Raw genomic sequence first — 16,264 nt, 5'->3', positions numbered from 1 at the left:
CCTCAAAGAAGTACAATAAGTTTGTGAGGCAAGACCTACCCTTACAGAAGCCATGTTGACTTGGTTTTAGCTGCCCTTTTTTTCGATGTGCTCACAGATGCCGTCTTTAATCAGTGCCTCCATCATCTTTCCCGGGACTGAGGTCAGGCTCACCGGCCTGTAGTTTCCCGGGTCCCCCCTTGCGCCCTTCTTGAAGATGGGCGTGACATGTACTCTTAGATTCTCTCATCTCTCTAATGATATCCAAGGTATCATTAGGAAGAACTGGCATATATTACAATCCCATGGGTGTTTTGAGAAAATTACATTTTCTAGGAATAGAAACCTTAAGAGATATGTTGGTTCCATCCACTTTACCAGAATTACCATCTATTAAAAATGACCAGGGTAGACATATACCGTGTGGGCATTGTTCAATATGCAAATACAGTATGACTATTGAGAGTTATGCACATCCGGTTACTGGTAATAGAATTCGGTTAAGGGAATATAGTGATTGTCAGACTTCACAAGTCATTTATGCGATTATATGCCCCTGTAAAAAGTGGTACATTGGCAAAACTAAGCGTATGATTAAGACAAGATTGATTGAACATAGAAGCTGTCTCAATAGAAATGTATAGTCAGCACCAATTGTTGATCATTGGTATGAGAAAGGTCACTGTATTAATGACTTAAAGTTTTTTGTATTAAGGGTTGTGAGGACCAAGTGGAGAGGGGGCGATCCAGATATCTTGCTTATGAGAGAGGAACAACGTTTTATTCATAACTATAACACCATTAGCCCACATGGTTTGAATATGGAATTGGATTTGAGACCATTTATGTAAATCCTCTATTTTATTTTTATGCTTACAGGTTTTTTAATCTTTATAATATATTTTTTATTTATTTCTGGTTTTAAATATGTTTTGTTTAGAACATAAGGTCATACATTTTCATATGTGACTTTCATTCTTTATGTGTTCACACAAATTCACATGAATATATATATATATTTTTATATATATTTTTTATGCGTTGGTTCTAATGTGTCCTTTTAACCCTCTATTTACAGACTTTTTTGAGATCACACTATATTCCTTTATTATTTTCCCCCCTTGTTTCTTGCTTTATGCTTAGCACTTTTTATGGACTTTAGTAATATTTTGGCTGACTGAGTAACGTTAACATCTACATGCCTACATGGCATAATAATAACTTTAATAATAATAACTTTATTCTTATATACCGCCACAATCTTGCGACTTCTAGGCGGTTCACAATGAAGAAAAGCTGTACAGACAGCGAATTACAGAGTTTAGCATTGAACATCTAGTGATAGTACAAGGAGAGTTACAGGGTCAGTGAATTACACGGTTTCACAATGAGTAACATTATACAATCGACGGAATTCAGAGCATAATGTGTCCCTTTCATTTTTGTTTTAGTCCCAGTGACGTCAGCACGCTCATCCGTGGTTTCTTTCTTACCCCTTGCTGTTTTGTTTGAGCAACGCCAGCACGTTTTTTTGTTTGAGCTACGTCAGCACGTTTACGCGCGGCTCTTTTTAAACCCCGCGATTTTTGGGCCCATCTTCACTTGCAGCAAGGCCGTGACGTTTTGCAGCGTTTCCAGAGACTTGGTATGCCTTTTCATTTTTTTCTTATCTGGCTTTGGATGTATTTCGCTAGCTTTTTTATTTTTATGATTCTTTTTTTCTAAGCGGTTTATTTCCTTGGCTGCTTCAATGGTGTCTTGATTCAGTTTTTTCCGTTCTCATTACACCGGTTTTCCCTTTATTTCTAGTGGTTTCTTTTACCGCCATGTTTATTTGGGGCTGTTCACTTCTGTGATTTCATCTTTATTTCCTTCCCCTTATGATATTTTTGTATTACTCACTCCTTTCTCGTTTTTTTAGCACAGAAGCAACGTTTAGGTTGGTGGATACATTATCACGTTCAATTCTTTGCACATTCAAAGACTCCCAAGGTATTTTATTTTATTTACTTTTTTTAGCATTTTCTTATATACTTTTTCAGGCATTACCCCCTTTTTTTATCTTGTCATTACAATTCGTTTTATATGGAGTTGTCAATATTGTTATTTATTAATTTTTTATTACGCCATATTTAAATTAAAAAAAATATACATATACAATCTTTTTAATTCATTGTAGATATTTATATTAATTAATGGTTTTATTTACTGGTTGCTAACTAAGGTGTTTCACTAATGAATTAAGCAGTATATATTAAATTCCTTTCATTGCTTGGTGTGATCTCTATAGACTTGATACGGTCTGTTTTTAAACTGTTTTATGCATTTTGTTTTTAGATTTGATGGATCAATTAGGTATTATAGATTTTTACATCATTACTTAAAGGAATCTACATAATTTATATATAGATTAATTAGGTATTTATAGATTTTTACATCATTACTTAAAGGAATCTACATAATTTATATATAGATTAATTAGGTATTTATAGATTTTTACATCATTACTTTAAGGAATCTTCATAATTTATATATGGTTTTTAATATCGCATATATTTTACTCTATTGGTTTTAGAGGATATATTATTGGTTAATTACTTATTATTTCTTTGCTAATGTAAAAATTTTCAAACTGTCTATTAAAATATCTTCGGGGTTATTATTATTGATCAACTTGAATGTATTTTGTTTCAATGAGATTTGTTTTATGGATTTTTTTTATAAAGTACTTTTTGAGATAGAGATACCAATATATTTTCTTAGGTTCTTTTATGATTTGAGTCACACATGAGATATATCATTAGTAATGATGTTTATATACATATATATATATTGTGAGCCTGCCGGTGCCGGGTTTTCCAGATGGCCACCGACCAGGGCTCAGTAAAGACCGATTCAGACGTGCCTTCAACGGAAATTGAAGATCCTGCTGGTTCTTATCAATATAAAACAAAACAAACGTCAGGACCAATAAAGGTTTTCAAAAGTATTTGAGTCCAACTTTATTCCTGCGATAGCGAACAGCTATAGTGCAGTCTTTGCATTCAAACACAAACATAAAACTGGGCTTTCGAAAATCACAGCCCTCACCTTTCTTGCAGGTAAGTTCAAAAATAATGTCTCTATTGTAGCCTTGCCCTGATAGTTTCACAGTCCATAAAGGGCAATCTAACGCTACCAAAATTATCCAGTCTTTACACTGGTTCCTTACAATGGATTTGTTTAAACACAGTTAGCAAGTGCTGCCTAGGCCTGGGTTTTAGCTGGCCTTCCCCAGCCAACTTAACAAATAGCTGGTGGGGGAGGGGAGTAGCTGAATCCACTAATTTAAAGACTGCCAAAAATTGGCCCCACAATCCCACCCTGAGGATCTTGTGTGGATTCTTCCCCACTACTATCCCTTTCTCCCGGGCAGCCACAAAGTCACACCCAAACAGGGAGAAAAAACAAAAGTCCAAATGTTCAAACAAGAAAAAACACTTTCTTCACTGTCACCAGCAATGAGGCACACCTGCAGCTGTGAGCCTAGCACTGCTCACACTGCCTGCCCTTGCCTTGTGCTTCCAGACAGCCTAAAAACAAAACCAGATTCAGCAGCCACCAAAAACCACAACGAAAGATCCAAGAAGCTTGCTTCTGGTTCCAGGGAAGTGTCCATGAGTTCTATGGTATCCTGGCTGGCTGGTTGGTCTCAGGGACAGAGGTAACATCTGCCATCTCAACATCCTGAATCTGAGAGGGTTCAGGAGCCCAGTTCCTTGAGTCTCCTTCCTGGGCTGCCCCAGGACAGACTGACTTGTTCCTCCTTAGTTCAGCCTCTAAATTCCTGAGCTGGGTACGCCGGTGACAGGTCAAAAACGCGCAAGACAATTGCGCGCAGACAAAATAGCGCAGACAAATAAGCGCAAAGACAATTGCGCGCAAGACAATTCAGCGCAGCGACAACTCAGCGCAAGACAATTGAGCGCAAGACAACTGAGCGCGCCACTAGAGGCTGCTTGACCATCGGAGGACACGCGCACGTACAGCACGTGAACACGTCATCACGTCAACGTGTGTTATGTATGATTCCCTTGACTCTTTGCGTTTTCAACATAAATCACGTGAATGCATTTTCGTTACCATGGTTACGTTATCTCATGATATATATTCTCAGAACAGCATTTAAATACAAGTCACGTGAATGCATTTTCGTTACCATGGTTACGTTATCTCATGATATATATTCTCCGAACAGCATTTAAATACAAGTCACGTGAATGCATTTTCGTTACTATGGTTACGTTTCTACATTATATATGTCCTCCTTCCTTTCCCGCCTTCCTTTCGCTGCCTGACCGTGTCCGTTATAGGTAAAGATCTGGTTTTGCTGGTACTTGATCTATAACGAATATTTGTCTTGCGCGGATTTTTCTCGCCTCTGGTGAGAGCGAACGTCCACATTTCTTCATTTACAGGTATGTTTATATTTACGCTTCACGCGCAAGAAAAGGGAGGGGGTATGATCATAAAACTCAGCGCAATTGATTATCAAGTTTATATAGGGTATGTTGATATTTACATTTTCAGTTCTTGTCTTGCGCGCAATTGTCTATGAACCAGTTTATATGGTTCATAGACAATTGCGCGCAAGACAATTTCGCGCAAGACAATCGCGATCATAAAACTCAGCGCAATTGATGATCAAGTTTATATAGGGTATGTTGATATTTACATTTTCAGTTCTTGTCTTGCGCGCAATTGTCTATGAACCAGTTTATATAGGGTATGTTGATATTTACGCGCAATTGTCTATGAACCGCGATTTGGTCCCGTATCTAAACGCACAGGTCCTTAAAAATCCGCGTTCTGCGCCACTTTTCGGGTCCCTGCCACATTTAGTCTCTGGCTCTGACAGAGCTGTATGATAATTTAACTCTGAAGGATCCTAATGCTTTCCCTTCCCCATGCTAGGATCCGTCAGAGTTAAATTCCCATACGGTGCCGGGTCAAAAGCGCGCCGGCGCGCCGGGTCAAAGGCGTGCCCACCCAATTGAGCGCAGCGCGCGATGCCGCGCCTTTCTAAATTACTGTTTTTAGGGCTCCGACGGGTTCATAGACGATTGCGCGCAAGCCGCGCCGCTCTAAATGACCGTTTTTAGGGCTCCGACGGAGGGCATGGGGGGGGAACCCCCCACTTTACTATAATGTGGAGGGTTACGACCCCCAAACCCCCGATAACGCCGGCGCGATGTCTATTAAGTAAACAGAAGGGGGTTCCCGAACAAAACCCCCCGTCGGAGCCCCTAAAAACTGTAATTTGGTGCGGTGCGGCGGCGCGCCTTGCCTTAAATTGGCTTTCGTCTTTCGCGCCGTTGTCTATGAACCTTCTCATCCAGCCCTGTCAGGGGCAGGGACCTGAAAAGGGGCACGGAACGCGGATTTTTAAGGACACCCCGTCTTGCGCTTAGTTTTCCCGCATGTTAAAAGAGCGAGAAGGTTGAGGTATGGTATTAAGATTATGTATAATGTGATGATGGATATTAATTGGAAGCATAATTGGATGGAGTTATAGATTTTAAAAGTAATAAATATCTAAAAAAAACTTGTTGGCATGAGGTAAAAACTCTTATGCCAGCAACACTAGTATCTGAATATGTTTAATTTGAGGATTGTATCATGATGTAATGATACAATATTATTGGGTAAGTGCATGAGAAAAAAAAGGAAAATATCAGCACTGGAGTCACCATTCAACATATAAGTAATAATTTGAAAGTATCTAGTTTTGGGTACAATTCATTATGTCACATTATCAAAATGGAAAGAACAGTAACAATAAAAAAGGGAGACATTAACATCTTACTGTAATGAATATACACTATTTTCTATTTAAAGATACACTGTCTTATTGTTGGGAGGGTGTCTAAATTATACTATTATCATTCATATTGGGAAAAGTAAGAGTGGGGAAGTGGGGTGGGAAGGGAGGTACTTGATTGACATGTGATGTATTTCATTTTAATGTTTTGATTCTTGTACACATGATGTGTCATTTAAAATGAATAAAGATTTTTTAAAAAACCGAGTGTGCTCACGGTTTATAGTTTTATAAAGGCATTGGGTACCATTTTCTTTTGCAGGTATCATACATAAGAGGATATTCACATTTACAGGTATATGCATAGCTTCATTTTTTGGTTTTGCTAAATTGGAACAATAGGATAGGATAAATAGTCTGATGGTAGGGCTTATTGGGGTACACTTTTAGCCTTGGGTGTGTAGTGAGGGTGATTGTATACAATTGTTGTGGGTCCTTGTTTTGGGCCTCTCTGCCTTCCTTCTGTCTGCGATTAGGTATAATGACGTTCTTAATCCATGATGGTTGGCAAGCCAGATTTTCACTATTACAGGTATGATTGCAAAGGTAAGTACAGACATAGTGGGTGTTGTTTGTTATATCTATGTGCTAACCTTATAAATTTTAGTCTTGCAGTCATGTGCTGAGGGATATGAATTTGCTGAAACCCTAGTGTTGTCTAGAAGTTCAATCTTGGAGGCAACGTAAGTACAGAGGTATAGGGATTTGTATGTCCTATGTATATAATAACCTTATCTAATCTACTACTGAAGGTGACTACAATCAACAGAGGACATTCAAGAGACCACGATCAACAGAGGACACACATCTTCAGTGTTTTGCTGACAGGAATCGCACCCTTGCAGGTATATGGTGTTGTACCATAGCACTGAACTTTACATATAGGGATTTGTATGTCCTATGTATATAATAACCTTATCTAATCTACTACTGAAGGTGACTACAATCAACAGAGGACATTCAAGAGACCACGATCAACAGAGGACACACATCTTCAGTGTTTTGCTGACAGGAATCGCACCCTTGCAGGTATATGGTGTTGTGCCATAGCACTGAACTTTACCTATAGGGATTTGTATGTCCTATGTATATAATAACCTTATCTAATCTACTACTGAAGGTGACTACAATCAACAGACTACAATCAAGACACCACAGTCAACAGAGGACAGACATCTTCAGTGTTTTCCTGACAGGGATCGCACCCTTGCAGGTATATGGTGTTGTGCCATAGCACTAAACTCTACATATGTATGGCCTAACCTCACCTATTTGACCTTTGCATGTTTTTTTGTGTGCTGGAGATTGGTGGGGGGTGAACATGAAGTTTACATGCATGTTATAATTCTTGCAGGTACTGGTTCAGGGTTGAAGGTCGACTACAGTTCCTGAGGGTTTCATCGATATACTTCCAGTCTTACAGGTATGATGTTCTTTTGAGTAGTGCATTCATGATATAGGCAATTGTATATCAATTGCAAGTCAAAATAGGATAATGTTATTAATTGTATGGTTTCAGGAGTGATTTGACATAGACATGGAAGTAATAACTTCACAGCGTGGGAGAGAGCACTGGGTTAATGAGGGCTATCGATATCGGCGTGACCGAGTGATGGCAGACGGATCCACGTCCTGGAGGTGTGTGCGCCGTGACTGTGTGGGAAGAAGAAAGAGGCTCGTTGATGGATCTTCTGTTGAGATAACGGCGCATGTGCATGCACCCAACAATGCTAGAATTGAAGCTGATCGAATGATGGGAGACATATGTGAAAGAGCTGTGGCTACGGTTGAAAGGCCACGTCAGATCATTCATGGCACAACAGCTGGTACAAGTTTAGAAGCCGCTACATTATTGCCTGCATACACCTCCATGCAGAGAACAGTTAATAGAAAGAGAAATGCAGGCCATCTAGCAATGGGTAATCCCAGGTGCATAAGAGACATACAAATTCCTGAGCCGCTACAAAGAAGCACACGTGGTGAACAATTACTGTTGTGGGATTCAGGTGAAAATGATGAAAGACGCATATTCATTTTCACTACAGAATCTAATCTTGAGGTGTTGGAGCAACATGGACATTGGTTCATGGATGGGACATTCAAAGTTGCCCCCCATTTGTTTGTCCAAGTCTTTACCATCCATGCATTTGTAGACAATCGTGCACTTCCCATGGTCTACGTGTTGTTGAACAGTAAAAGGGAGGAGGACTATGAACGTGTGTTGAGGAAACTGCTGGAAACCAGAAACACGTTGGCACCATTGACAATCTTGATGGACTTTGAGAGAGCAAGTCTGCAAGCTGCCCGCACTGTATTTCCCAATGCTACAGTTTCTGGCTGCCTGTTCCATCTGGGTCAATCATTGTGGCGCAGAATTCAACATGAGGGACTGACCGCCAGCTATAGAGATGAGGAGAGAGTAAGAATGTTCACCAAAATGCTGTTAGCATTAAGTTTTGTTCCTGTGGATGATGTTGCTGAGTGTTTCCAGACCTTGGAGGAGAGTCGACCAGATGAACTGACCCTGGTGTATGACTATTGGGAAGACAATTACATCGGGAGATTGCGGCCAAATGGGAGACGGGTGCCACCTTTTCCTATTCCTCTGTGGAATATGCGCTCCCGTGTGGAAGATGGACTGCCTCGGACCAATAATTCCGTTGAAGGTTGGCACCATGCATTTCAATCCTCTGTTGCATGCCACCATCCAACCATCTTTAAACTCCTTGAACATATACAGCGTGAGCAAGATCACACAGAACAGCTGCTTGCTCGATTCCAGGCTGGTAACCGCGCACCACCCAGCAGTAAGAGCACGTATGTGAGAGTGACGCAAAGACTAACAACGCTGCTGCCAACATATGGACAAACACCTCTCTTTCAATATCTCCGTGGTATAGCACATAATCTGGAACTGTAGAGTTTGATGTTGAAGTTCAGGTTTTCCTGTTGCTATGCTACAATTGTGTGCACTTTGTGATTTGAAATTTGCTTTGACATGTCCATATGGTCTCCCAAGCACATATGCTGCAGGAACAGGAGAGACACTTTGAAATGTCTATGTCCCCCTCTCCTTTTGGTGGCCCGAAAGCTACAGGCCTGCAAACTGTTGTGCTCAGGATCTCTCCCCCAGGAGTTTCTCTGAAGCCCTCCTCTGACCCCTACCTATCCTAGTATCCACTGCTCTGACATGTGCCAAGCGTGAAGGTTTTTTATGCTGAGCAAGGTAACCCACTCAAGCATACTGTACTCGCTTTGACATTTTCAAGGTGTTGTGGGTGGTGTTCAAAGGCTTTTTCCTTCACGTAGGGAAGGTCAGATGGTGTCTTGGATGGAGCGGCTTCAGGGAAAGCGGCTGTGTTATGGAAAATTTGAAAAACTTGAAATTGTACATTTCCTCCCTTGTTTTTGGTGGCCTAGAAAGTACATAAGCAGAAATGTCAGTCAGGTGCTGTCTCTGAAGCCATGAGATTCAGAAAAAGACGAGGATCCAGAATGGGTTGACAGGGGTGCAAACCTGATGGTGGCAGTCATGTGTTGGCCTTTGCAGGACCCAGAATGGGTTGACAAGGGTGCAAACGTGATGATGGCAGTCAGGTGTTGGCCTTTGCAGGACCCAGAAGCAGAGTCTCCCCCCCCAGCAGAATGTCAGTCAGGTGCTGTCTCTGAAACCACTGCTCTCACTCTCACAGATGTTGGTTAATTGCTCTGCCAATATCTCACTCTCTCCCACTGTTGCTCATTTAATTTGAAGGGTGTGTATGGTCTTTCTTTTTCAAAGGTCGTATAGCAAAATGTGTGATTTCCACACATGGTGCATGAACAGATGAGACACTTTAAATTGTCTATGTCCCCCACTCCTTTTGGTGGTCCAGACTGTTGTTTCTACTGTTTCACTTAAACTGTCTGTTAATTTGCTCCTGATGTTTTTTCACTGCTATAACCACATCCTTACTCACTGTCACTGATGTTTAACTGCTGTGCCACCTTTAATGGATATATTATTGCACACTTGTTTATGATTTAAAACGAATAAAGATATAATTCAGTATGTTGTACATAAAAGATCATGAATGGTGAACTGAAAGATTTTGTGTTGTTGACACTGCATTTGAACATATGTGTATTACATGTTTATCACATATGCAATATTTTAATAAACATTTACCAATGTTTAAAACATTTTGTTGTTTTCTTTATGTTAGTATGACATTAATAACTATGCCATTAAATGTAAATTTGTATTGTACTATCCAACTAAGTAACACGTAAGGACACAATGGAAACAATTAAGTGTTAGAAAGAATTGCAAGTGCTGCATTTAAATTAAAATTTGTTTTTTTTTTTAACACTTGATGTAAGATTAAAACATGAATAACATTTCCTGAAATCATATTTATTCCGACATAATTAAATACATAATTTGCCATAATACAATAATAAGTCAAGGCTACTGGATTGTCCTTCATCCTATTTATTTGAGGCAACATTGATTTCTAAACTAATAATATATATGGACAATACAATAAAAGATGATCTAATGTCCCAGCCTCAAGATGATAGTGGCAATATTTTTTAGGCCAAAGTTGTGGCCATTGAGATGCATCAATTGAATGCTTAATCTCAATGCTCCAAATGTCTCTAAGACCATGTTTTGGTGTTTTATTTACAAGTCCAGCTATTAAGTTATACCACCTGAAAGCATAAAATATTGTGATTTATTTAGACCAAATATATGTTGCAATTGTGAAAAGTCAAGCAGTTTACTATTAGTTATTACATCCTCTAAAGAACATATCCCTGCCAACATCCAATGCTTCCAAATGAATACATCTGAAGTTCTTCCACTAAATGTACATTTTCTAAAAGGTTTATTTCATCCATTTTCAAGTTCACAATTCCAATAGAAAAATATAATTTTCAATTCCTTCATTTATGTAGGTTAAATCATCTCCTGTACAATTGACCTGGTGGCATATTATCAGTACAGAGTGACTTAGATTCCATTTTCATGTTAACATTAGGTCACTTAACTTTAGGACAAAGATAAGAATGAACAAACGACCCGATACACACCTTAGGGTAATGATACCTACTTTCTGCATTGAGCAGTAAAGCACAGTTACTTACCGTAACAGGTGTTATCCAGGGACAGCAGGCAGATATTCTTAACGCATGGGTGACGTTACACACTACTCACTAGATATTCTTACGTCCCACCCTCCTCCCCGGGTTGGCTTCTTAGCTGGCTTATCCTAACTGGGGACCACGCTCTCCTCCGTCGGGCGTGAAGGCACTCGCGCATGGTGCGGCCAACTAGAACTTTCTAGTTAAAAAGGTCTGTACCGGGGCTCCGTCAGTGACGTCACCCATGCGTTAAGAATATGCTGCCTGCTTGTCCTGGGATAATGTATTTTCTCTGCATCCCTCTTCACAAACATATGTGATGTATGACTGTATTAATATATTAGGAGTGGAAAATGATGTGTAATAATTACAATAATTTACTCATGACTCCCTGATCTTTTTAAAATTAATATAATTTTATTGTTCTTATGTGTTTCCCATATTCAAACACTGTAATAGCTTATTTATTTATTTATTTATTCAGATTTCCCATTAACTCTGTTCGTCCGCATTTTTAACTTGCGCTCATTATACTAAAAACCGTCAATTGCGCACTGGGAAACTAATCCGTCAATTGCGCGAAAAAGTACTATAACTTTAATATGATGATATACGTCATCATTATGCACTAATGGAGACAAGCTGATGTCATCACGCGTTTCAACACATATGCGCGCCATGCTAACGCTAATTGTGTTTCAATCAAGTACTACAAAACTATATACTATAAAATACACACATACTCAATTAATATGTGCATTTCATCACTACAATGTAGTAAAATCTGTTTGACTATTGACCATTTAACACGTGTTTTAGATAACCAATAGCAGCGCTGAAAAGGGGAAATCTCACGATATTCACACAACATCGGTCATGTGACTGGTATTTAAGCTTTGCAAAAACGTCATAGATTCACAGAGAAGATGGCATCCTATGTGGGTTTCCGTGGGCGGAAGCCCAACTTCTCCGAGCGTGAAGTACTCATATTAACTGAGTACTTCACGCTCAATGCTAAACTGCTTTTCCCCGTTAAGGGGAAAAGACGCAATATAGGTGAAATGGACAGGGCCTGGGGAAAACTTGCGCAGCTGTTCAACGCCCGCGCTATCACACCGCGCTCCGTAAGTATTTATCAAATACATGTTGTTCATAGACAATTGCGCGCTGACAAATTGGCGCGGATAAATAATTTTTTTTTTTGCGCGGAAGGCAAAAATGGATACGCATCTCCTGAAATCGCGCACTGCGTCATCATACATCTGCTGAAAAATTGTGCAGTTGATAATGGTGTCTCTCATGTACTTATTTGATTTAATTAGCTGTATTCCAGTCGGGTTTTCAAAATTTACATAATTATTATGCTTGCAATCTATTTCCATGCACTGCTTTCAATGCATATATATATATCATGTCTGCGCGATTTGTCCACGTGCTATTCTCTATGAACCATATATCATGGCTCACTCATGTCTCTCCATTATGTAATAGGTTGAGGATTTGAAGAAAAAAGCCCGCGAGCTCAGGCTACATCACCCTGCATGGGTCCGGGCTGTCCGCCGCAATCTGTACAACACCCCAGGTATGTTACAGTAAAATATCGGGTGGGTATAAGGTGTGCAGTCATAATATCTGTGTTGAACAATCATGTATTTTAAACGTTGACAGGTCAAAAACTCGAAAGACAATCGCGCGCAGACAAACATTTTAAACATTAACAGTTTTTCATATACTTCTGACACTACATGCATTTATGTATTCAGATGCGAGTGAGGAGGAAGAGGAGGAGGAGGAGGATCAGGAAGAGGAGGAGGAGGAGGAGGAGGAAGACACCCCTATCCCTGACCGGCCGTTCCTTATCCCCCGCAGACGCCCCACCTCCCAATCCCCTTCCACCTCCGCCCAGTCCCATCCAACGTCCCAACCCCCTTCCACCTCCGCCCAGTCCCATCCAACGTCCCAACCCCCTTCCACCTCCGCCCAGTCCCATCCAACGTCCCAACCCCCTTCCACCTCCGCCCAGTCCCATCCAACGTCCCAACCCCCTTCCACCTCCGCCCAGTCTCATCCAACTTCCCCCCATCGATGCCCTAGACCACCCTCTAGGATCCCCCTAAAAAAACGCCCCAAACCCCGCCCTGCCCCTTCATTCCCAATGCCCTGTTCCCCCTCCCTCCCACCCCCTAAACCCAAGTTCTGCCTTAAACTTTTCCCTGAAATTCGACCCTCTGTCATCACCTCTCCCCCAGCCCTCCCACGTACCTCAATGAGTACTGCCTCAACCCCCATCCTGGACAGATTTAGCGACCTCTCTGTCCAGTCCGGTAAGTGTTATGATATTTTTATTCTGTAATTTTTGTACTGTAAAAGCTTTTATTCATTTTTACAACGTACATCAAGTGTACAATTAATAAACACATTTATGATTTAAGACATCACTTGAATTTTAATAATATAATATAAAATGCTTAGGTTTGTTCATATGTAACAAAAAGAACCAAGTTTGTCTCATAGATGCTTCCACTGTACATAATTGTCTTTTCAATGTCCACCTGCTTTTCATGCTCTTTTTCATTACAGATATATTGGCATCCCCCTCCTCTTCGCCGCCTTTGTCAACATCCCCACTCCCCATTCAAAGCCCCAACCGTTGTTCCACCTGTTTTGCCCCCCTCCGACCCTCAACCAGAGATTGTGGGACCAACCCTGCAACGGCCACCACCCCTGTTGCAGCGACCACTATTGTGGCTCACGCTGCCACAAACACAGATCCTCCGCCCAGTTCTGTAACAGTGGAGGACATTTACACGGCGGTGGTTACCATCTTAGCAGGGGTGGAGCACATGAACGACTGTGCTGAAGAATCCGTTCGACACATTTGTCACGTGACAGGGGCACTGCAGGTCTTGCTAGAAGCACTTCGCGGTACCCCTCCCACCCCGTGAATGGCTCCACTGTTAACGAGGGAGCTGCACCCTCTTGTCACCACTCCTCCCTCCCCTTCTTCCCCCCCTGCCTCACTCCCTCCCCCTCCTGCCCTTCGCCCTCCCAGAAAAAATACAAAAAAAGTATAAAAACAACTCCCTCCCCTTCTTCCCCCCCTGCCTCACTCCCTCCCCCTCCTGCCCTTCGCCCTCCCAGAAAAAATACAAAAAAAGTATAAAAACACCTCCCTCCCCTTCTTCCCCCCCTGCCTCACTCCCTCCCCCTCCTGCCCTTCGCCCTCCCAGAAAAAATACAAAAAAAGTATAAAAACAACTCCCTCCCCTTCTTCCCCCCCTTTCCATCCACCCCCCTCCACACTCCCACCCCTTCACATCCATTCACACCATACCCACCCCACTCCACCCACAGTCTCCAGCATCATGACTCACCTGCCTCCTACTGTCTCGTGGGATCTTCAGTCCTCCTGTGAGTGGCTCTCTCTCTCTCTCTCTCCCTCCCTCCCTCTCTCTCCCTTACCACAGTGTTTTCTTTGCCCTCCAGCCTCCTGTGTCGCAGCAGTGGTGACTACAACTTCACAATTCATGTCTCCAGCATCATGACTCGCCTGCCTCCTACCGTCTCGTGGGATCTTCAGTCCTCCTGTGAGTGGCTCTCTCTCTCTCTCTCTCCCTCCCTCCCTCCCTCTCCCTTACCACAGTGTTTTCTTTGCCCTCCAGCCTCCTGTGTCGCAGCAGTGGTGACTACAACTTCACAATTCATGTCTCCAGCATCATGACTCGCCTGCCTCCTACCGTCTCGTGGGATCTTCAGTCCTCCTGTGAGTGGCTCTCTCTCTCTCTCTCTCTCTCTCCCTCCCTCCCTCTCTCTCCCTTACCACAGTGTTTTCTTTGCCCTCCAGCCTCCTGTGTCGCAGCAGTGGTGACTACAACTTCACAATTCATGTCTCCAGCATCATGACTCGCCTGCCTCCTACCGTCTCGTGGGATCTTCAGTCCTCCTGTGAGTGGCTCTCTCTCTCTCTCTCTCTCTCTCTCTCTCTCTCTCCCTCCCTCCCTCCCTCTCCACAGTGTTTTCTTTGCCCTCCAGCCTCCTGTGTCGCAGCAGTGGTGACTACAACTTCACAATTCATGTCTCCAGCATCATGACTCGCCTGCCTCCTACCGTCTCAGCTCCCACATCTGGACTTGGCTTGCCAGCTCTCCTTCGATGATCAGAAAAATCTGACATCATATCTATGATACTTTTAAAAATACATTTTAATATACAACTTATTGAAAATAAAGGACAACTGCGTACTGGATAAATGCAAAACCTTATCAAACATAAGTGTTAATTTACATGGCTGTGTCAACTAGGTAGAATTTGTAATGCTACATGATTGACACCTTATCTTGTTTAGAGATGTTCTTAATAGAGTATAACACTTATCATGCTTAATCCTTTAAGTATAAATTAGATGAAATGCATTGAGGTGATATGTTAACATCTTTCCTTTCGTGCACACAAAATGTGATAGATGTATAAGGTGTACATCTGACATAATTTTAGTCACCCATCTCCCTGTATGCCTCTTGTAAGGAGATGCACATTTAGTTTGCTTTAAATCCTGAACTACTTACCATCAATAAAACAGGGGCACTGGTCTCCTGACGTAATAGCATGTATTTAATACGTACTTCCTGAGTGCTGTGTCAAAGCACTAGCATTGAACAGGTGCGCCAGTTTCCCCCAGACCCAATCGATTTCACCTATATTTCTAACTTTCCTCTTGATGGGGAATAGCAGTTTAGCATTGAGCGACATGTACTCAGTTAATCAGGGTACTTCACGCTTGGAGAACTTGTGTTTTGGCACACAAAATCCATAATAGGAAGCCATCTTCTCTGTGAATCTATGACATTTTTGCAAAGTACTCAGTTATTATAAGTACCTCACCACAATTGTGGCTCACACTGCACACAGACACACACACACTGACTGAATGAGAGCCAAAGAGTCAGTTTTCTCCACACTATGTCCATTTTTCAAATGTTCCTGTGCTTGATGGGGAAACAATACTTTAGCATTGCACAAAACATACTCTATATGGACTAAATTTATGTATGTTTCTCTATATATGATCTTTTAAAGTTCATAGCCTTTTACATCCTCCAGTTCAAACACTGAATCTCAAGCATACAGAATACTTTTCTTTCTGTGAATTTATGCTTTCGCCCTCATCATCATCCTATTTTTAGACCAATTTCAAAATCTTTTCAATTTCAAAATTCTTATAATAATCTTTATCATTCAATGTTATTATTTGCTGTTCACATCATGTTTACTTGTGTTCAATAATACTTACTTTGCATT

At 41.4% G+C, this 16,264-nt stretch overlaps 3 protein-coding genes across 5 annotated transcripts in view; 2 read left to right on the top strand and 1 right to left on the bottom strand.

Moving 5' to 3' along the window:
* Positions 1-16,264, bottom strand: part of NRN1L (neuritin 1 like) — a 254,923-nt gene that overhangs the window by 218,364 nt on the left and 20,295 nt on the right. The gene's annotated exons all lie outside the window — the stretch shown is intronic.
* On the top strand, positions 5,954-9,221 carry LOC117359609. Its single transcript, XM_033942745.1, has 3 exons — positions 5,954-6,684; positions 7,194-7,262; positions 7,359-9,221. The coding sequence occupies exon 3, from the start codon at positions 7,377-7,379 to the stop codon at positions 8,757-8,759; it is 1,383 nt and encodes a 460-aa protein (XP_033798636.1). The 5' UTR covers positions 5,954-6,684; positions 7,194-7,262; positions 7,359-7,376; the 3' UTR covers positions 8,760-9,221.
* On the top strand, positions 13,109-14,061 carry LOC117359610 (probable serine/threonine-protein kinase nek3). Its single transcript, XM_033942746.1, has 2 exons — positions 13,109-13,290; positions 13,547-14,061. Exons 1-2 carry the CDS (start codon positions 13,122-13,124, stop codon positions 13,909-13,911), a joined length of 534 nt encoding a protein of 177 aa, XP_033798637.1. The 5' UTR covers positions 13,109-13,121; the 3' UTR covers positions 13,912-14,061.

This window comes from Geotrypetes seraphini, chromosome 4 (assembly GCF_902459505.1).
Source record: "Geotrypetes seraphini chromosome 4, aGeoSer1.1, whole genome shotgun sequence".
NCBI classification, from domain to species: Eukaryota; Metazoa; Chordata; class Amphibia; order Gymnophiona; family Dermophiidae; genus Geotrypetes; species Geotrypetes seraphini.
This window is presented reverse-complemented; position numbering and strand designations above follow the sequence as displayed.